The sequence below is a fragment of the Aythya ferina genome (genome assembly GCF_964211825.1).
Source record: "Aythya ferina genome assembly, chromosome: 1".
Classification (NCBI taxonomy): Eukaryota; Metazoa; Chordata; class Aves; order Anseriformes; family Anatidae; genus Aythya; species Aythya ferina.
Genome location: NC_140296.1, coordinates 2234749 through 2257843, shown reverse-complemented (window position 1 = coordinate 2257843; position 23095 = coordinate 2234749). Strand labels below are relative to the sequence as shown.

Below are 23095 nucleotides of genomic sequence, written 5' to 3'. Positions count from 1 at the left end.
GCACCACCCTGTCCTGGTTGGGGCCTCCCAGTTCAAGGAGGACGTTGGAGGAGGTCCAACAGAGAGCTACCAAACCAAGGTGGAGAGGCACCTGGGAAACAAGGCTTCCTAGGAAAGCTTGAGGAAGCTGAACTTGTTTAGTCTCACAGAAAAGAGGTTAATAGATGATCTAATTGCTGCCTACGCTGACAGACAGCAGCGAAGATGATGAAACCAATCTCTTTGTGGTGACATTGTCACAATGGGAAACGGCCCTTGGAGGTTTGGGTTGGAAAACCTCCTCACAGCGGGTGGTGTGGAGCTGGAACAAGTCCCAGAGATGGAAGTTTTCATCCTTGGGGTTTCAGAAGGACTTCACAGTCAACCTGGCTTAGTACCGGTGACAGTCCTACTTCAAGGGCTGGCTGGACGTGTTCCTTCACCTGCCATGAGGAGGCAGGCCAAGGAGGCTCAGTGGTATTATCTGTACACAATGTGAGGAAGGACAGCTCATGAGGATGAGCTTCATGAGGCACGACTGAGCTCAGCAGCTCATCACACCAATATGAAGGCAATTTCTTGTCCCAGGGTCTCCATGAAGCCTGTCACCCCCTCAGTGCACTAGACCTTGCACGAGGACTATGTTTGCCCCAAGAGCCCTTCTTATATAATTATAAAAATACATAACTATGAAAAGGATTTTAAGATATTTGAATGCATCCAGAGGAGGGCATGTGATTGAGAAGAGGCTGGGTTGTCCAGTTTGGAGAAAAGGAGGCTGAGAGGTGGCCTCATTGCTCTGTAATTCCCAGAGGAGATGAAGCAGAGAGGGAGGTGCAGGCCTCTGCTCCCTGGTCACCAAGAACAGGACACATGGGAACAGCCCAAAGTTGCACCAGAGAGGGTCAGACTGGATGTATGGAAAAATTTCTTTACCATGAGGGTGGTCAGACAGAGACTTAGGGAGGTGGTTGTTGCCCCAGGCCTGTCAGTGTTTAAAATAATAATGAGGATAATGCCCTCAATAATGTGCTCTAACTTTTGGTTAGCCCTGAAGTGGTCAGGCAGTTGGACTTGATCTTTTAGGTCCTTTCCAGATGAACCATTCTATTCTGTACTAGTCAGGGAGAGTTCATGGCTTGTAAATAGATCATGGAGCAGAGAGGGAGGCAATAGGAATGAGTATCAAAAGAACATTGACCCCAGAAGTGATAGCCATATCCAGTCAGCAACAGGCTCACAGCTCTGCCGGGACCGAAATGGTGCTTTTATCTCTTCTGTGTGTCCCATCTGGCTGGGAACTTTCCCCTAATTACCATCATCTTTTAATGGAGCCCACCCATCTGTGTGGGGAGGGAAGGGGGCAGGCTCAGCCTGCAAGGACCCACAGTGGAAATTGTTTCCTCTCTCCCTGCAACTGACGTAGCTGCAATTAAAACCTCACCCCATGTTACCATCCTCCCCTCCCAGCCTTTCTGCAGCATTTCAGGCTGTTGTTAAGAAACCCTGCTGTTCTCCTCAACCTCCAGTGCCAGCGCATGGAGCAGGGGTCTAATTGGGGTTACAGTGCATGCAAAGCACTGACCCATTTTCAGCACTGAATGACAATGCTTGAACGGACAGATGTAGCCCTGTTATTTGGCATCCAGAGAGACTTTTCCATGGCTCTTGTGCACATTGTTTTTGCTTTTCCAGTGCTGTCAACCCAGAAGTGCTTCCAATACCATGCAACCAGTATGCACAGGGCAAGTAAAATGCACCAAAGCCCAAATACCTCTTTTGTACATGGAGCAGCCTTCCCCATCTCCTCCCGTCCCCACATTAATATTTGGGAACCCAAAACTTTGCAGCACCACAGCTTCATTGTCCACTCACAGCATTTCCAGGGCATTCATCATCTTTACATGATTTTGTAGACCTTTCTCAACTTTGAGTTAAAACTAATTTGGCTTTGTACTAGAGCAGAAAAGGAACGTTCGCATCCTGAAGGTATAAGCTGAAAGGGGACTTGCAAAATAGCCTTAAAAATGAAAAAATAATCAAGCATTTTGTTCATGTTCTTGTTAGAAACAGCAAGAGCAGTAGTGATTGGATTCGGTTCCGAGTGTTGGTCTGAGCAAAGAAAAAACACTCTCCTGGGAGGAGAGAGTTCACATCATTAAGTTAGTAAACATTCTTCCTCACATAACTCTAGTATCTAAAGCAGGCAGTTTATTTAAGAGATCAACTACCCGCTGTGTTTAAAAATTCTGTTTAAATATTATTTTTGACATGAAGATGTTGTCAAAGCAGTTCAGTTAGAACAGAGTCCAAGGTACTATAAAAATGTTTTAGGATGCTGCTGAGATGGTAAAAGAGAGGATGATTTCCAGCACTGAGGGGGAGTTGGCAATACCCCAAACTGCCCAGCACATTCCCGTGGAAAGCTTTACAGCTTCTTCCAACATTGCAAAATTTTCCACACCCGTGTCTGCTTCAGGCTGAATATTTTTTTCATTTATATTTATATTGTGGAAAGTTTTGGCCAGATTGCTCAGCTGCTTCCAAAAAGAGACAATCATAGAAACAAACAAATGAAAGAAATACAAAAGGCTTCTACATGATTTCAGCTCCACTTTGTTTTCTCAAGCTGTTTCAGGGTGCACACCTGCCCCAAGCTCTCACAGCCGAGAAATGGAGATAGGAGAGCACATTACGTCTATCAGCACAGATGGGCAGGAGCAGCTCTCTGCCCTCTCTCTCCACCTCGCTTTCCATTTACTTGTCATTAACAAGTCCATCAGAAGGACCCAAATGCATCCGACCTGGTATTGAAAAAGCCTTTTAGAGGCATACAATAGCAGCCAGATCAGTTAAGGGCTTGCCTCCCCGCAGCAGGGAGGCTGTGCTCACCAGTTGATTTCGTTGTAGTCATTGCGAACTTCCCACCAGAAGTAAAACCAGACCAGGGTCAGGAAGAAGGACAAGGTGAGGATCAGGAACCAGAGGCGCTCCCACTGTGGACAGAAAGAGAAATCACATTAATAGTATTCCGTTTCCACATCTCATCTATAGGCTGTTGGGGTTGGATGGTGTAATTGGGCATCTCCAAGGCAAGGAGCATGAACCTGACTGCAAGAGGCTTTTGGGTTACTTCTAGGTTACAAACTTTATGGGTCAAACACTTGATACAGCTGCCCCAAAAGCCTCAAGTTAATTAGATCAGATCTTTTCCCACTGATTTTGACAGATACCAACAGCCTAACATGCCACGTATTTTGGGGAGCTTGCACAAAGAGGAGGAACTGTGTTAACACAGAGATGTTAGCAATGACAGCTGAAGGCAACACAATGTCAAAAACCACTCAGCTCTGCTAGCTGGGTGAAGATCCCACCTCTTCTTCTCTCTCAGCATCAACAGAGCAGGAGAGGGGAGACAGTAACCTCAACTCCCACCCAGGAAATGGGAGATCTGCCCCTTCTCCCCAGCTCTGGGCAGAGGGTTTGCATCACGTAGGTGAGTGCTGTGCAGGGCTGGGATGGCATTTCTCCTGCACTTGGGGCAGGTGGAACAAGGGAGCCTTTCTGTGTACAGAGATGGGTTTTTTATGTTGGTTAGGGCTGGATGTTTCTGTTTTTTAAGGAAATTGTTTAACTTTTCCATCCACTTGTGAGATATGCAACATGGCATCTTATTCTGCCATCAGTTCAGCCTAAATAACCGAGCAATTATCACACGGTAACGACTCTCCATGACAGGTTAGGGATGATACTGCAATACAGACACACAAACCCTTCCTCTCCTTCCCCCGGGGCACTCATCCTGTAGAGCCAAACCACCCAACCACAACATTTATTCCCACCACCACCACATATGCAAGTCTTTAGCAAATAATAACAGCAGCAGAAGAGACCACACCAGCGCCGGAAGAAAGATGTTTGCACCAATATTGTGTTTTGATAAATGTTCCAAATAGCAACCACCACCCAAAATAAAAAATCCCTAACAGAGCTGTTGAGTACCCCTCTCCAATAGCATGGGTAAAATCCTAAACCACAAGGACATCCATGGAGAGAACAGTGTTGCAAGAAGACTGTCCCTAACCAGCATTGTTTCCATGTGTTCCTTGTTGGTTTTACCCTGCAGGCATTAAATAGTCCACACATGTTTCCGCTTCAAATAGCATCCAGTTTGTTCAGAACAAAACACTGAAATAAATTAGTTATGGAAAAAATTCAAATGAATCCTCTCTTCCCAGAATGAGCGAGAAGGGATGAAAAATTGAAGAAGTGCATGAGCAACTTTACTACTATAATTTCCTTCCAAACCCCGAGCGCACACCATTAATCTCTTTTCAAAATGTCCTTTTCTCTAGTGAACTGTCTCATGGCTTTTCAATTATGCAAAACATAACCAGTATAAACACTGTTTTGGTGATATATAAGAAATCCTACAATTCTCTGCCCTCCCTTTCCATCTTAAGGGCTGAAGCTATTTACTTGACTGTGTTGCCTGTTTCATCATGCATCACCCTGGATACCAGTCTTGTGATACAGTTCTTCCTCGTATGCTCCGTCTTATAAAAAGTGCCAAAAAGAAAGCAATAAAGGGTTGGAATTATTTAACTTTTGCTGTGCCAAAAAAATATGTTTTGTACCAGAAATTTCCAGTTCTTGGCCAGGGATTATGGTTAAAATTTGTCTTCATTTTAGCTGTTTATTACCCAACTTCTATCCAATCTCAGTGACACCAGGTGTCTAATTCCCATTAGGGGCTTTGCATCCCAGAAAAATGGGGTAAAAGGGACGAGAATAAGGTAAGTAGGAACTTCTACAGTGCAACTACTGAGTACAATCAGACCTACATGGCCAAACTACTCTGGCATGAGCTTAGAGACTATCCTCTCCCCACTTCACACACACACCTGCATCTACAGGCACAGGTGGGTTCTCTGAGAGAAAACACTAAAATTGGAATTTGGGCTTTCCACCTCAAAAAACACACCTTTAGCAGCAGGTGCCAGGCTTGGTGTTTGTATCAACAACACACGCCAGCCTTCCCTAGCACCAGAAGCAGCAGTGAGGCTGCAACATCTCTCCATGATGAACCACCTCCACACCCAACCACCACAGCACAGCTGAACCAAGCCTCTCCACCTGAGAAATTGTGGATTAAAAGCCACCCACACAACATCTGGGTTCTGTAAACACCCAACCCAAAACCCTTTCACAGCTCTGCTCCATCCCACCAGAGCTCTCCAGGAGGAAGCGATTCCTTACCCTTTCTGCAGACTGTTTTCCTAGGTGCCTTCTAGTCTGTAGATCTCCAAACCTTCAAATCCCATTTTCCCTGTTGTTTGCTGTGTTCTCCTCCCCTTCTGAGTCTAACACCTCCTTGTACACATGAGTATTGACACTGTTGAATCAATTAACCAGTTTTCCATGGCAAATAAGGTTTAAAGCAACTCAAGTGCTGAGATATCAGTCTATTATATGAATCTGAGTCTTTGCTGGCTCTAAAAACACTACCAAAACCACAGTTGTGGAAAATTATCTACATGTATTAAAGAAAATAAAGTTAAATTGTTCTTTGCTAATACAATTACTACATGTTTTGAAGAAAATGAGTGAAGGTTAGAAAGCAATCCTTGATTTTGCATCAGCATGGCTTCAAAAAAAGAAATAATTTGTCTTTAAAAGGTCTTTATGGGATAACTTTGACCAGTATTCATGCACTGGATGACACTGATCCGATAAACAAGACAAAGAAAACATTTCAGAAGAGGTTTTTTTTTTCCCCTCCTATATATATATACGTGGAATATATATATATGTATATATATATATTATTCATTGACATGCAAGCAGCATAGCTGACGTCAAGCTCTCCAAAAGCTATTTTGGGTCTGTTCCATGATGGTACACCTGCCAGATACACTTGCCTGGCTGATTCTGTGAAAACCCCGTCAGACTCTTTGTAAGTCAAAATACTCTAGCGAGTTAAAGCACAGGCTTGGATGGGTCTTTAGAAGAAGAGAGAACATCTCCCCAGCACCACTAAGGTGATTTAACACCAACTGAACCAGAGCGAGCCTGACCCACGTGCATTGGATGTGGTCTCGGTCCTGCACAACCTCCGTCCAACAGTCCCTCATCCAAATTGCTATACAGGCCCCTACTTTGCAGGCTCCCACGTGCTTTATGGAAGGTTGCAATCTGCTACGTGCAGCAGCTTCTAACCTCTACTGCCAAAAATAAAGCACTTAAAATCATGCCTTCCCCATCACTCAATCACAGCCACGGTAGGTGGAGGAAATGGTGCTACCTCACCTACAGAATTTCAGGCAGAGCCACCACAAGTTTGGAAGGTGCTCAAGAAAAAGATGTCTACATTTTCAGCTCTGTGAGACTTCACAAGTATGACAGAACTGACGTTTTTGGCAGTTCTTGTAGAAAGTGTGCTCCTCCCACCCCTTCCTCATTCCCCTTCCTTTCTCTTCCCACTGGGATACGATGAGTAATTGCTGGTTATCTATAACAGAGCTTTACCACGCTCATCTCACACAGCGCTCAGAATTGTCCTGCTAAGGAACCCAGCTGAGCACATTTGCATTAGCATCCTCTCAGGATGCAGTTTGGAAGCAGCTTGTCCTTTGGTCCTTCTCTTTGTGCTCTGGTTTGGAGCAGAAGGGTTCTGGGTGCAGCTAAACCAGAAGATATTCTCCAGGAGTGAACCCAATGCATCTCTGACACACTCAGTCCACAGGATGAGACTAGAGTAAGTCCTAAGTGACCACATCATCACCTCCTCCTCCTCCAAAAGGCTTTGATCACAGACAGTGAATCTCAGGATGACACTATTTGCTAATGCAGGTACGGCCACGGTGGCTCGTGGAACGAGAAAAACAGAATTTGTCTTATTACACAAAAATGTAATGCTAAATAAAAGGAATAAATGAAAAGTCACCATTTTTTTCTCCAGCTAAGAGGCTGGACAGGCCATGTGCCACGTGCCAGTTAAGCTAAAAAAAGCCAACAGATGCATGGAGTGGACCTTTGCCAGGAGCACACAGCAACATGGCCACAGCCCAAAGAAAGACGGAGAGAATCTCATTTAATATGACAGAAGTGGCTTTGAAGTAAGAATATTTCAAAAATATTAGTGTTTTATCTACATTCTCACTATTTTTGTTCCTCCCAAATGCCCACCCTATGCCAGGTGGGAGTGTGACCAAGTCCAAAGTGATCAGGATGGTAAAAGACAAATTGAAAGAAAGCCACAGAAAGAGCCAGCTCGTGGTTCAGTTGTGAAGTTGGCTTGAGCACTTTATCTTCTCCTGAGCTGTGAGTTTTAATCTAAGTTGTTAGAAACAGCCCTGAGCTTCATACCGCGGTGCACGGAATAGATTCTCCACTTTGGGGATTTCAGGCTTTGGTGAACTGAACCAGCCTCTTCTGCTGCAACTCCCCGACACAGATGAAGGTCACAACTTTATTTACCACCTGGCACCAGCGGAGCAGGAAAGCAGACAGGCTCAGGAAGATTATTTTGATTTCCTACAGGATCTGTAGGAGATGAAATGAAATTCATCTGCACACAAATCCCACCTACCCCTCCTACAGAGTAGACGTAATTTAGTCAAGCCTGCTGTATCAGAAACAATGAGATTTCTCACCCAATTCTACAGCCTGATTATTGCATTCATGCTGGAAGACAACCCTTGGTGTGATATCATTTTTAAACCAAAGAAATTTGTTAAACAACGAAGCCACGATGGTGGTCTTTTGGTTTTTCTTTTGTTTTTTAAAGTTTCTTTAGAGGAGATGCCCTGGCTATCACTAGAAGGTGATCCTCTGCCAAAACTAGCCATGTGCAGAACTAATGCCCATCTGCCACAGCTATTCCCTGCTGAATTACAGGATGAACACATTTCAGTGCTGTGCTGTTCTGGAGATGAAAGAACCATCATGTCCATTTGATAATTTACTTGAAGAACCCTCATCAAGTCTCTAGATCACCAAATTGGCCACTATATTCTCCCCAAGAAAAGCAGATCAGTGCAGTGTAATTATCTGAATAGGGTGTGATTTGGTCTCAGAAAAGCAAGGAAATATTTAAAATATTAAAAGGGTGAGAGCCCAGTGATTGAAAGAAACATGTGTCCTTCTAAGTTTAAATCATTATTATTTTTAAAGCAAGCTAGATCTATCTAAAATATGTCCTAAACCCCCATCTGGAGCACACAGGCAAAACAGTGGGGTACAACGTGTTGCAAGACCACATTAGCTTGCTTATTTACCCCCAGATTTATTCCCAAAGCTCACAGAAATGCCGTGCAATGTTCAAACACAAGCTAAGCTGCTCCCTTCACCCCTCCTTAGCGCTCAGCTGGAGGAAGTCACTGCATTTTCAGAAGGGACACTACACTGTTGGCTTGAGGCCTACTCTGCTAAAGCCAAAAAAAGCCAAGACTGCAGCCAGCTGATTTACTGGCAGCTTACGGATGAAGCCGAGCATAAACAGTTTGCTCCACTGAAGCTGCTGGACTCACCCCGGTCATCACCAAGCCTGCAAAGTTGTCAGAAACTTGTCAGCTCGCCCCATGAAAGCAGCATGGCTTAATGTCCTTGAGATGTGCCTGCACCCCCTGGCATTGGCACAAAACCATGGGAGCCCCTCTAAAAGCAAACCCACCGCCTCCAGCATCCTCCCTAGCAAACAGAAGCAGCGTAGGGTTTCAAAATGAAGGGGAAGGAGAGAAGCCAGCTCCGAACTGTGAGCAGCAAGAGGAAATGCCAGCGCCGGAAGGATTAAGGGCTCCATTCCTCCACGGACAGCTCACAGCAAACAGCCACTCGCTCAGCCAACGTGGGTGAAGTTGGGTCCCTTCCAACCTGCGCGTCCCTCGAAGCCTTCCGGGACAAATGCACTGGGAGCTTGCCCTGATTTGTACTGGGGTAGTTAATTTTAGCAGCTGATGGGTGCAAGCAAGCGTTTTGTGCAGCCCCTGTTTTGATTCACACCTCACCATGAGGATTGTACAGCTCCTTACATCAATCCTTCCCCCGTAGTAGGTTCCAAATGTCCCCCAGAGCAGCCAAAATCACGGTGAGCAAGATTTCACCTACAGGCCTTAAAACAGGGGTGAGGTCAGGGGTTCCTGAGAGTGAGGAGATGCAGAATAAAGCAGATTTTTTTTTTCTTCCTTGATTAAAATCTAATTTTCTTTAAAAGACTAAAAACCAGAGAAACATTTACACCAAAAGCCATTCAGAGGAAAAAATCCTCCACAAACCAGCAGGTTGTTGGGTCAGACGAATGCACCGGGTGGGGTACCATGCTTTGCTTTTTCACAAAACACCGCCAAGCCTTTAATGGAGAAAAAAAGGGCTTGAAACAAGGCAAGAACAGACCAGCGTTCACAACTGAAGCGAGTCTGCTCTCCAGGTGCCTTGGTCTTTTAACAAAGTTCAATAAAGCAGAAAGACAGTTCTTCGAAAGCAGGGCTCAACCAGCAAAATGCAAAAGGAAAAAAAAAAAAAGAGAGAGAGAGAGAAAAACAATACTCTCTATTGATTCCCTTCAGACTCAAAGCTCCCTTACCCCAAAGGGCCTCAAATCAAGAAGGATCATCGCTAGCATTTACAAACCTAAACCGCTGAGAGCAAGAAGAAAAGCCCTTCGCCAGAGATCGCTATGCAGGGACGCAACCTGCACTTGAAAAGCAAAGACAGGAAGGATGGGTAGAGGTTGCTACCAGCCAAAAAAAGACAGCATGACGGCCGGGGGCTGGAGGCCAGCAAAAGGATCAGACAAACCCACTGAAATCAATAGAAAAACTCCAAGTCGCTTCCCTGTGCCCTGGCTTTGAACCAGAACCTTTTATTGCTAGATTCATTATTTCAGGAAGGTGGATAAATTGAGTTTCCTTTCAATTCCACATTCCTCTCTGCCGTTAATTTATATTTCACACCGCACCAGGAAATCTCTCGTCATTAAGTGCTACTGGCAGAGCGGGCGCCTTCCCTGTCTCGCTGCTACTTCAAGCAGAACTGAGGATTATTCTGCCAAAACTGTTCAGAGATCACCTTCCTTCTGTTAAATGCACTTTTTTTTTTCAACCTTCTTCATAAATCCAAACCCCGAGTGCTCCATGGTACCATATTTTGAAAATTCAGTGCAAACCAGAGCACTAAAAACATCTGACTCACCTCTCCGCATGAGCATTAAGTTATAATAAACATTGTGCAGAGCAAACAATCCTAAAGATCAGGCAGAGCAGAAAATTATTTTTTCCATTTCACCTGCTGATAGCATCTGTTTTCTGGTCAGAGGTTTCCGAGACCAGAAAAGTTTCAGCCTATTTCTAACAAATAGAACCAGCTATAGAAAGATGCCGAAGGAAGTCACTCCACACTGAAAAAATAGCAAGTATATTTATGTGTAGATACCCCAAACAAAAATTATTATCTGTGCATATGTGAGGTTATAGTGGTCTCCACGTACAGTCATCCAGAGGTTTGCTCCAAGCAAGGGTTTCAATATAAAATTTCAATCTAAATCTCTAAATTTGCCCTGGAGGAAGGCAGTCCTCTCTGCTGGCTACATACAGAGTCTCTGAGAGCATCCTCTCACTTTTAAAAATTACACCCAGATAGCTTGAATTCCTCCCACCATCCAACTCATTGAGTCACTGTCCCTGGGGGTGTTCAAGGAAAAGTTGGACGTGGTGCTTAGGGACATGGTTTGGTGGGTGACATTGGTGGTAGGGGGGTGGTTGGACCAAATGATCTTGGAGGGCTTTTCTAACCTTAATGATTCTGGGATTCTATGGGTCTCTTTCCATCAAGGCTGATGGAAATACATTTCACCTCCTGTCCCCATGATCTCAGAGGGTTTGCATGATAATTTTGTGCACGAGGGGTGCAAAACAGTCTCAGCCTTCTGTCTGCTCCCTGTGGTGTCTCTGGGAATGCCACCATCCGAACCAGGACCTGGGCACGCCACACAAGGTGGCAGATGCAAGCTGGGGAGCCTCTCCCGGCACAGCTTGTGCTCCCCAGCCAGAAACCAAGCAGTGATCAGAAGGACTGGCTGGCAGCTACAAATGCCCATCACCCGACATGAAGAGGGCTCTTGTTCAAGCCAAAGCGCCCCTGGGAATTCACGGCTTTTGGCCCTCATGCCAGATCCCACCCATTCTGTCTCCTGAGCACAGTAAGCCTCCTGTTCATTCCAAAAATAATATATCAAACTAAAGCAGGAAGGAGCTTTTTGACTTTTTTTCCCCCTCCTTTCTTGGTCAGAAAAATCCCAATTGTCAAAAACTGAAGTCTTTCATAGGAAGCATGCCATTTGAAAGCAAATTCTTGCTGAAGGGCATCTCGGCTGGAGGTTGGAATTTCTGCTCAGAGGAAACCCAGGGCACACCAAGCCCTCCTCCAGCCTGGTAGTGCTTCACTTAGGATGGAGAACAACAGCACAAGCACAAAGAAACCAACCCACACATCTTTCATCACCTCTACCTGTCCAACAATGCTGTTGGAACAGCTGTGGGCTGGGTGATATGGGAAGTTAGAGGGGGAAACACAGAAGCCTGGAGGGGTGATGAGATGAGGAGGAACAGACCTCAGCCTCCCGAAGGCTGCTGTTGTAACTCTAGCCATGAACCTAACTGGCTTTTTATGTGCATCCAGACCCAACCTTGGGTCAAGGTTTAGTTGGCTTCAGTCTTCTCCCCATCAAAGACCACATCCATAACCAGAGCAAGCCATCCAACATCAGTTCTACCCTGCCAGCACTGGGATCTCCAGCCAACAGCTACTCCAGACTACCCGATTGACTTAAGGCACCCTGATCACACCTGATTACTATTCTAAGGACATAACCCAGGAGCAACCAGGGCTTCCCAGCACTGATAAAAGAACATAAAAAAACAAACAAACAAACAAATAAACAAAAAAAAACACAAGAGCAAGCAGTGACTTGAAACAAGTTGCATTAGTACCTCCGCAACTCCATGCAGATTGGATATCCTGATGCCCACTGGTTTCGCTTGAGATACTGGGAGGTTTTCTCCACTGTCCTCAGCCATACTGTTACACATCTAACACTTCTTCTCCCATCACTTGCTTTAAATTCAAGCTTTCACTCCAGAAGAAAGCACCTATGAGTTTAAGTGCAGAGCTTTCAAAAGAGGTAAGCTCTATTAGCAGCAGCAGCCATGTGGCCTGTGGATAAATCTCTTTCTCCATCCCCCTGCCACAAGATATTCATCATTTTCCCACTGGAGGCTTTATTTTCAGAGACATCCAAGAAAAACAGATCTTCATACTTGCAAACGCAGCAAGACTGGGAAGATCTTTTACCTTCCTGCAGTGCACATCATCCTTGTGTCCCTAAATATCCACTGGCCCAGGGCTGCATCTACCTTTAACAAGTGACTAGATTTCACTGAAGGATCGAGGCCACATAGTCCTAAATAATTGCTCTCTACCTCAAGAGCAAACGCAAGAGCCGAACTCAAATTGGAGCACCACCACTACTCACGTGTGATTTCAGGTCATTTAAACCCACTCCCGGGTACAAAGAAGAGTTTACTAATGAGCCTTCACTACACTATTTTCTGACATCTTCAAGAATCAATTTCCTGCAGACATTTATCAGCATTAGCTTAGAGAGGGAAGGAGACAAGCTAACATTTATCCAGTAAATACAAAAGAAAAATTGAAGGCATGGTTCTTCATTTCCGGATTACCCAATTGGACCTCCTTTGCACTAACAAAAGAAAATCATCTTCAAGCAAGTTATTAAATCATCTCTGAAGATGAAAGATGACTACATCTTCCAGCTGCGCCCATTCGAACCAGGAGATGAGAGGAACAAAAGCAAACATCAGCTGAAGGATTTTGTCAGTGAGCAATACTTCAGCTCCTACAGCCAAGTTACAATTTCACAAATAACTTATGGGGTATAAATGCATAGTCCTTACAGCAAAATCATGTACCAGAAACATGGACAGTTCTTCACCCCAGCCAGTTTTGAGCTTATTATCTCTGACCACACTATCCAAGATCAAACTTGGACACTAATGAACATTTAAAGGCAGAATAAGTGAGGGTAAAAGGTGCTCCAAACTCCTGCTGAAAGCAGGGCCAGTGCAGGTCAAGCTGCTCAGTGCAGTGTCCCAGCAAGGTCTGAATGTCTCCAAGGATGACAATTCCCAGACCCTGCTCCAGGGTTTGGCCACCATCATGAGGAGCAGCTTTCACAGCAACTGTAATTTCATAGAATCATGGAATATCCCAAGTTGGGACACATAAAGATCATCGAGTCCAACTTGTGGCACCACAATTTCTCTTGATGCATTTTGCATCCCTTACCTCTTGCCTGGCTCCCTCTCTTTCTCCCTGACCACTCTATAGTTATAACTTCCCCTTCCTTCCCCTTCCGCCACTGCACAACCTTCAGCTTCTCCTTGTAGGTTGCAGGCTCCAGTTTGGTGGCCCCACTTGGCTCACCTGGCTGTTACTGCCTGCCTGGTTTTAGGGAGCCCCAAATCAGACCCAGCGCTCAGATCTCAAACATCAGTAGGGAGGAAAAGCCCATCCCTCGAGCTGCTGGCTGTACTTCCACTACAGCAGGCCAAAATGCAATCAGCTTTCACTGCTCAAAGTGCATCCAGTAGCTGAACCTCGTACTGCAGAGGGATTTAATAAAGGGAGTGCACCTTTCAATCCCAAAGACCCAAAGCATCTCAGTGACCAGATCAATACCTGACTCGTAGATGTTGACCTAAGCAGACCTTACATACCTTGGAAACAGAATCAAGGCGCCTGCTCTTCGATTTCCTCGCCTTAAGAGGCCACAAAGGGATCAGTCTTTCGTCTTTTTGTCAGATTGAAGACTCACTAGCCCAAGAGAGAGCACACAGCAGCGAGCAGGACTACACAATGCATCAGTTGGCTCTCGTAGCACTTTGTAATCTGCCCAAAGGCATCATTATCCCTCCATCTAACAACCAAGACCACAAACACTGAGTACAAAACTCCGCTGCAACACATTCCCCACTTCTTGCTTTACTCTTCATTCTCATCTTCTCCTCTTCTTTGCTTAGTACTTCAGATCTCATACAGTATACAACGTTTTTCCATTTACTACAGCCTTCTCAGGGCAGAAGATGGGCTAAGCAGAAGGAAACGTGTGTCAACATAAATTTGAGTCCATCCAGCCACTTCAGAAGCACTGCAAAGGTTTTGGCCAGTTTACTACTCCTAGTATGCACATGATGGTCTTGCATGAGAGACATCTGCCAGTAATCTCGAAAATGGGCAGGAAAATGAAGAAATTGGATCTGACAAACAATGGGACCAAAGTAAGAAGGAAAAAAATATTCCTACTGTTCTGGCTACTGAGGCTTCGATAGCTAACCCAATGCTTCCGAAAGTCATTGCAAATCTCAGATAGATCTTATTTGATTATTGTAAAGACCAGGCTAATAGCTCTCTGCACACCTTGTTAGAGAAGGCCATGAATGAGATTTCTGAGCTGTGACATGCTCCATTTACAATTCAATTTAGCAGGTCAGAGAAAGTGGCAGAAAACATATTACTGAAATATGGGTTCCTGCTGGGGCTGCCATAATTGAACCAAAGACCAACAGATGCAACAGAAAGAGAGCCAAATCTCTAAAAATAACATTATTACACTTCGCAAAACGCCGCTGCTCCCAGCTTCCAAAAACACAACCAGAAAGGGTAGTCGGGCAGGACTACTAATTCAGAGCTTGCACCTTTGCAAAGCTAAGGAGCAACTGGGCTGTTTTTCTTGCCCAGGCACCCTTCTTTGAAACAAAGGGACGACACTACCTGCGTGTCCTTCTTTCCCCCTGTGCCCTGCCCCCTTTACAGAAGACCATTTTCCCTCTAGGTGCATTTCATTGCACAGAGACAATGTTTAACGGGATCCCAGCAGCTCTCATCAACACAGAAAACACTGGCAAATCCCAATGGCACTGTGATGGGAATTCCTACACCAGAGCAGAGACGATGCACAGCTGGAGACGGTGCTATTAGCGGCCCCAAGGGACATTCAGCAGCAATAATAACGTCCTGGACCAGCTCTGCCTCTTGCAATTACATCCTCCCTCTTTCATTCAGCACAGTAAACTGAACTCCTTAGGGAGACTCTGATTCACGAGGGAACAGGACAGAGCATCAGGAGCTCCCCAGTCTATTCCCTGCAGCATGTTCTCTACCTTCACAGCACCTGCCTCTGGGTTTTTAGCTTAGTACATCTACCCTGGACAACATAACCAGAGACACGCAGTAATTCTAACCACACTGATGGATGGATTCAAGTACTGGGGACTCCAGTGCACTGCAAAACTATTACTGGTGCTAATAATGTTGTAAAGAGAAAGGGAATGGTACATATATTGCATACTTGGAGGCCATGGGAAGGCAGCTCTTTTCTAGTCTAAATAGATCCAGGTCTTTCTGTCTCTACTGATGAGGCTCATCTTAAAAAAAATAAAAATAAAAAAATGTGTATATATATATACATCCCACTGCTCTCCTGCAGACCAAGTGGAGGAAGTTGGAGCCTTGCCGGGAGCGGAGCACCTTGCTGAGCACAGCATCCCTGCTGAGGTCTCATCAGCATCAAACAGCAGGAGGACCGCATCCTCGATGTCTCCTGAGGATGTAACTCCTGCTATCACATCCTAGTCTCATGTTAGTCCTTTTCCCAGACACACAATGTTGTCGACTTGCATTCAGCTTACAGTTCACTTTAATTAAAGCACTGACACCCTGGGGCAATGAGTTTTCAGAATAAAAATACATATACATAAGTTTTTATTATATTTTTTTCTAAAAAAAAAAAAAGGAGGGGGAGATATATGCAAGTTATCTGACAATACAGCCAAATCACTTACATGAGGATAAAGCTCTGCATTAGCCTTTGCTGCTCCTATTTCTGCCCCAGCCTGCTCTGTCCAGCTCAGTCTCATCCCAGGCTCTGACATGCCTCCAGCTCTTTCCTGGGTGGTGTTTATGAGCTTAATAAGTATGGCTTTCATTAGGAACAACAGTGAAGAGAATGAATACTGAATGCATATTTAAAGAGAATTACTGTCATTACTGGAGTGCTCACAGGAATTCTGTTGTAAAATGCTCTGGTTCAGAACAAATAGTTCTCACCCAAAGAGCCTGACACAGATGTCAAGTGGATTCAAGGGTGAAGGATACGACAAGGAGAACAAACAGCCAGTCAACTTATTCCTTGGATAATTTCTTTCCTCTGCCACATCTTGTTCTTTGCAGAAAATCCCTGAAAACCCAGCTGCAGAATACTACTTTGTCGCAATGCTGGGCATAAACGCCTCATGTTTCTTTGCTCTCTGTGGGCGAGAGCATCACCAGCAAGTGATGAAACCCTGCACTGGCAAGGCAATGAGCGACTCTTGACATCAAGAAGAAGTCCACCTCTCCCCTCAAACTGGAAGAGGGTTTATATTCGAGCTGAAAGAAGCCAAAAGAGCAGGACCAGATGTTCACAGAATAACCAAGTTCACCCTGGTGGTGGTGATTCAAGAGGGCTTCTATATTACACCCCAGCTACGACTCTGTATCTGGGAAAATCCTATTGATGCCCTGGGAATGACAGAGACCAGCACATCCCACCTCCACACAAGATGACAGGCTCTGCACGTGATATCTGCCATCCCCAAAGCCCCACTCGTCTCACGTTGCTCATTTTGGTGCGGGTAGGGCCATGCCCATACAAATACAGGAGGAAAAAGCTAAAAATACGAGCATCAGCAAAAGTGGTGCCAAAAGGCAGGCCAGAACATCTCCCTACACAGTTGTCCACATGCTATTTCTCCTGTCCCCATCCACATCAGAAGTAACAGGCAGTGACAGCTCAAAAAGGCATCTGAGGGCAGACTGTCCAGGCATCCCACCCAGTGGGTCAGCTGAACCCCAGCTGAGGAAGCAGCGAGGAAAACTATAAAGCAGTAGATACCCAAACGCCTGCATTATTCAGAAATTCATTGTCTGGAAGGCACAGAAATGCTGATGACATTAAGCTAAAATTATTGGCCAATAAAACCTGCAGAGAAGCTGAGGCTCTGCCTTACGCAAGGCCCCTTTTTCTGTTTTCCATTGGCTCTGACAAATCGCACATCGCTGCTGTTGCAGTTGGGCATTTTCTGTGATGTTCATAATTCTGGCGTAGCAAAGCCAAATTACATAACAGCAGCTCTGCCACGCGTGTCTAGAGGGGAGCCATGAGATTCCCCTGCAGCTATCTCCTTTCAGTACCCATTACCACGACTGAAATGCAGGCAGCCTACTTGCAGACACGAGAGGCAAGTTGTTTCCATCCTGTTTTAAGCAAGAGCCTGTTTGCTCTACGCATGTCAATAAAGGCATCACAACTGCTCGGTGTCCTGGTGCTTTCCAGTGGCAAGCCAGCACATGAACCCTTCTAATCCTGAAATTTCTCATGGAGTTAGCTGAGTAAGAAGCCAAAGAATCATCTGCAGCTAAAGCACAAAGACATGCAAGGGACAGGGGATGTAGTGAGATGAGGTACTGGGCCTCCAGGTAACAGGAGAGGCATTCCTGATTCACCTCCCAAAAACAGAGCAAATTTCACATCTCTGCTGGGATGTCAGATGGAGACAGCCCAGGCACACCGGGAGGACAATCCTTGGAGGGAAGGCTCGGTTCATTTCCTTGCCATAGAATTATCTGCAATTTCAGAGAAGCCATTTTAAACTCTCTCATATTCCCACTCCATAAAAATGGAAATAATTATCCCTCTCATCAAGAGCTGCTCATTGATTAGAGCACTCCAATCCCTCCACTGGAAGGCATTCCAGAAATAGCAAGTCTCTGCAGTGCCACTCTTTCTGGAGCTTGCTGAACTCAAGATTTCTCAAAGCAGCACCAAAGCCAGCCTGATTTTTCCACTGTCCTCTAATAAGCGAGCCTGAACAGAACATTTGGTGGAAGTTTAAAAGAACTCGCCCGGAAAATAACCCAGACAGCTGAAGCTCAGGCTCTCTCCTGGCTCTGCATTGACTGGTTGCAGAAATATGCCACGAATCTTACAGCTTTCCTACAGGACTCTGGACACCTTGCAGGAGTGACCTGCTTTCACAAAATTGCCTTACTCAACAGAAAATAGATATTTCCTGAGTTGCAGATAAAGCCACTGTTCTGGCCACGAAATAGATGGACCAGGCGCACGCTGTGCATGGAAAAACAGTGAGGGGAAGCATGCAGGGAAAAACTTCCTGAAGCATCAGCCTGGGAGTTTGTAGGCAACAAACAACGTGGCTTTTGGCTTCGCATCCCAGACACGTGCTAATAAAAAATATTTCCAAGTACAAGAATAGAACATGACACACACACTGCCCACGGCATCAACAACACCATCCCAAAAGATGCCACCACCCAGAGCCCCTCTCCCGCTGCGGAAGAAACCAAGGCTGTCATTTGCTCCAGCCCCGAATTAGGCACAAGCTGCATTGTAGCAAGGTATAAAGCCTGCATTCAGCTATCCTTCACGAGCTTTCTCATGGAGCAAAGGAATGCCTTTCCTTGACATAGGTCAAGTCACAATCCACCCTCTGTGATAAATAACAGCCCAGTTTGAGCTCTCCCCCGTGCCACCGCAGATTTACCATGTCCAGAGGACTAATATATATATATATATATATATATATTCATTACTCATATCCTCAACCTTCCGCAAGTTTTAAAGTAATTAACTGCTCACAAAGTTGCTTTTATTGGCATAAAAACAGGCTCCTTTAGAAGGAAGCCAAAAATGCCGTAAGCCCCAGGGCGTGACGAATGGCTCAGTAAGCGCAGGATGGGTCTCCTTGGGGGGAACCGCTGGGTTTGCAGCTACGGGAGCACGAGTGCAACGCAGAGACAGCCACAAGGCTCTGCAGGCACCAAATTTTATGGGATGTTCTCCTCCCTCGCTGTGAATCAGAGATGCAGGAGGAGAAGCCAGCCCGCGAAGCTGTGCGAACAGCAGGGGGGAAGGAAGAGGAGGAAATCACAGCAACATCCCACCCCGCAGCTCAGAGCTCGGAAGAGCAGAGTCTTTCGTCTTATAGATAGCTGTACCAGGCAACTTCTCTGCCTGGCATGTCACTAGCATTATTCCTCCCGCTAATTATCACGGGTAAAGTTGTTTCCCCACTGGCTGACGAGTTTCAGCCTGTTTCACATCTGGTATTAGTTTATTTTTTCTCTCACTGGGCATCAAGAGAGATGTGGCCACAATCTGAACCATGGGGACGTGAGCCCAGCCATCCCAGCACAGCCCCACAAAATACCATGGTATGCTGCATCCAGTGCTGGCAGGTGCTTTTACCATGATTAATCTGCAGCAGGTTAGGGTCTGCATGAAAATCCCTAAAGCACAAGGTAACCCTTAAGACAGACTGATATTTTCAACAAGTGTAGATAGTGAATTGCCAGGGCAAGGGACAGCAGGACTCAGTATCTAGAGTTATAAAAGCTCACCTAACGCCTTTGCAGCCAGCAATCCTTCCCACGCTGGCATTAAAATAGTCAAAAGAAGCATTCACTAGGCATCTTCTTAACAGGAACTTCAGTGGAAGCAGCAGGAGAGAAGCAAGGAGGCAAAGCCAATCCAGGAATTAACAGCTCAACACATGGACACCCTCCAAGGTACTTTCCTCTGGTGTAAAAGCCTTGCAGAGAGGCTGAGCAGGCAGCTTGGGCACGCAGGTTGCTACAGGCAGCTTTTCACTTCAGAAAGTTTAAAAGCAGCTCTTCAATCTTTGTTTCTTGTTAGACAACGGAGCAGACCCTTGGCAGAAGGTCAAGATGCTCGTAGGGATGCCGACTGTAATGCTATCAGAAACAACTCTCCTCCTTGAAAAGATCTTGGGCTTGAAGGAGTAGCAAGGAGAGACAAATGCATAGTTGAGAGGGAAAAAAATTGATTTCATGTTAAAACAGCACCTCCCCAAAAGGAGTTTTCCAAACCAGCTCTCTCTGTGCAAGAGTATAATTGCTCGTTCAATAAAAGCCACGGCAGGAAAGGTATCTGCACAGTCACCGAAAAGGCATCTGTCATCTCCCTGGGCTTTGACATCAAAATCATTAAGTAGAAGATTAACTTGTTGAGCTAGACATTTGACGGGAATGGATGGCGTGCAGCAGTTCTGCTTTTATTTGTTAGCTTTTTTTTTTTTTTTTTTTTTTTTTGGGCCCTGAGCTCTTTGGTGTCTCTGGGAGCCACAGCTCCAAGTTTCTCCAGACACACTGGGTCCAGGACACTTTGGTTATGCTCTGCTTACTGCTCCTACCAACAACGCAGCTGAGATGTTGCCTACACAATGCGTGGGACAATGGAAAAGAAAAGCCTGAATTGCAAACCCACCACCGAACACAAGGCTGTCAACTGTCTGCCTGCAGGAAGCCCATCCAAATGCTTCCAGTGACAAAGAAATCTGGATTATCCAAATTACATACAGCACCTCTACTCCTATTTCACTAGCGCTGATGAGACTTTTAAATATAGAATGTGCAAAGCCATATTTCTATTTTTTTGTTGTTGTTGTTGTTTTCTTTTCTTTTTTTTTCTTTTTTAAATACACACGATAAAAATCACTCTTCATCAGTCAGGTTATTAACACCTCCAACCTGCTAAGAAACTGTCACAGGTAGCTCACAAAGGCGCGGAAGGACTCTTTGTTCCTTCCCATCCAAAAATAGGCAAGGATGCTCGGAGGCAGGAGGTGTGCCGCTGCTCAAGTCCACAGGCTCAAGAGGAGACTGTCCTTGGACTTACTGCAGTGCCAAGCATGCTGCAGCTATTGGAAGAGACAAATAAAATGAAAAGCGATCGCTCTAAAGCAATTCACGCACCAAGTGCACGAGCTGAACTCCCTAAGGGACACAATCTTTTGCATTTTCCTGGTGCATTTAATACAGAATTGCTTGCATTTCATTAGGAAACTCAGGGCAAAGAAAAGAACTCGAACTGTGAGCTTTGGTCACAAGCAAGGTGAGCCACAAACCCCAGCTCCTCAATGAGCTCTGCTGTCCAGCAATCACATGCACACGGGCTGTGATTTCCAGTAACTCCTCCTATCCCCAGCCCAGCAAGTGCAGGATTACTCCCCCCCAGTCTCCTCCATTCAGACTCTGCCTGAATTATTCAAGTAAAGGCTCCTCCATCATCTCCCCTGACATCCTAGCCCCAAATGATCTCCATTAGATGCTCAAAAGTTCAGCAATTGCCAGCACCATCCACCCGCACCTGAAAGCCTGAAAGACCGTTGAATTTCCAATTACTGCCTCGTATCACAGGCAGGCATTTCCCAAAGCATTTGCTGGCTGTGGCCAGTAAGCCCTGGGAGTATCACAAAGGACTGAGGGGATAAAAGGATGGAGCCAGTTCCTGCCTGGCATCATAAGTGTTTTTTCCACCAGCAAAAAGAGCATGAATGTTTGATGAGCAAAGCTTCGCTGACGACTCTTAATCCATTAAGGAAACAACATCGGGGCTGATTTCCCCAGCCCAGGACCCCCACGAAAGACCTGCCTAATGCAACGACTGTACCATGCCAGAAAAAAAAGGAAAAGAAAAAAAAAAGAAAGAAAGAAAAAAAGTGTTCATAAATCACATGGCAGCAGCCTGGAAGCAGGCTGTAACCGCAGCCCAAAGTAATTTACAGTTGAGCTTGCAGGAGGTGAGAGACAGGAAAAAGGTGGAACATGACCCCCCAGCCTCAAATTAGGAAGCCACAGGAGAATTGCATGTGGATGTTGGTATTTCCAGCAAGAGAACTGCTGCCAGGGACAGGAGTTAAGACATCCACTTCAGCCAAATCACCCATATAGCAGATTAAATAAGAGCAGATTATTCACACCACGGACTTGGGTTCATCTTAAAGCCCAACAATTTGCTCTGGCTCGACACATCCATACCTGGAACAAGCAATATTGGAATGGAAATATCCTTCTCCATTTGGAAATGCCCAAAGGCATCGGTAATGTGAATGGGAAGCTATGAACCAAATTCACTCACCACTCAGCCCAAAGCCCAGGGGTTCATTCAATTATAAGAACAGAATCAGCCCAAACCAGCTTGGCATTGGAGATGGCTCTGCTCAATGCCGACTCTTTGCAGAAAGTATTTATTTATCCAGCAACTGGGAAGGTGGTGCCCAGGGCTTCCTCCTTACGGGTGCTCACCCTGACACCTTGGGTAACACTTGCAGGTCCAGAAATTTGTGTTCTGCTCAAGAGACAGAGCAAAGCTTTCTCCTCACACATCCACAGCATTATTGTTGGAAGGTCTCCAAGATTCGGACTTCAAGGGAACTGGTAGGTTTATTCCTGTGGCCAATTCTCCTCTCGATGTGCTCAATGCCATCTGCAAAAGCGAGCTATTAGCATGCTGCTGCCACCTCACACAGCAGATGTGGATGCAGAAAACAGCAAAGAGATGCGGTAGCTGCCTGGGGTTGGGCAAGAAGGAATATAAAATAAATGTGTCAGAATCACACGATGGCTTGGAGACAAGGTCTGAAGCCAGAGTTTTCTGCTAGCAGGTATTTAAGAAAATAATTCTCCATCTTATCAAAAGTTTAGGTCCTGTGTCACACAACAAACGCTTTATGCATGTAATAATTGTAATAAACAGCATACACAAATCAGTTGTGAAAGAAAAATGTCTTCACTGCTTTGTCACAGGGCTTGATGTGGTGAAATATAAGGGGATTTCTTGCATTTTCTTGCTTGTAGTGGTGGAGTAGAGCCAAGCATCTTGCTACGCTACCACCTGAAGTCTTCCCTGTGAGGTGGAGTGCTCCTTGTGTGGATTGGGAGAGGCTCAGTATGACCAGCACAGCTTTCTTTTGAGTCTTTGAGCTTTACTTTTTCAACAGAATCTATGTGTACACCTCAAACAACCACTGCCTGGGAGATTTCCTAGGTTAGAGTAGTTAAACACTTGCTTAAAAAAAGAAAAAAAAAAAAAAAAAAAGAATATAAACTGTCCCAGGCTGTCTACAGGAGCTGGGGGTGCCCCAGCCCTGGCAGTGCCCAAGGCCAGGCTGGGTGGGGCTAG

At 45.4% G+C, this 23095-nt stretch overlaps 1 protein-coding gene across 9 annotated transcripts in view; it reads right to left on the bottom strand.

Moving 5' to 3' along the window:
* Positions 1-23095, bottom strand: part of GDPD5 (glycerophosphodiester phosphodiesterase domain containing 5) — a 163127-nt gene that overhangs the window by 46457 nt on the left and 93575 nt on the right. For all 9 annotated transcript variants that reach the window (XM_084494788.1, XM_084494783.1, XM_084494786.1 and 6 more), the window contains exon 3: positions 2872-2975. In XM_084494788.1, coding sequence (XP_084350914.1) covers positions 2872-2975 — 104 coding nt within the window. The remainder of the gene's footprint in view (positions 1-2871; positions 2976-23095) is intronic.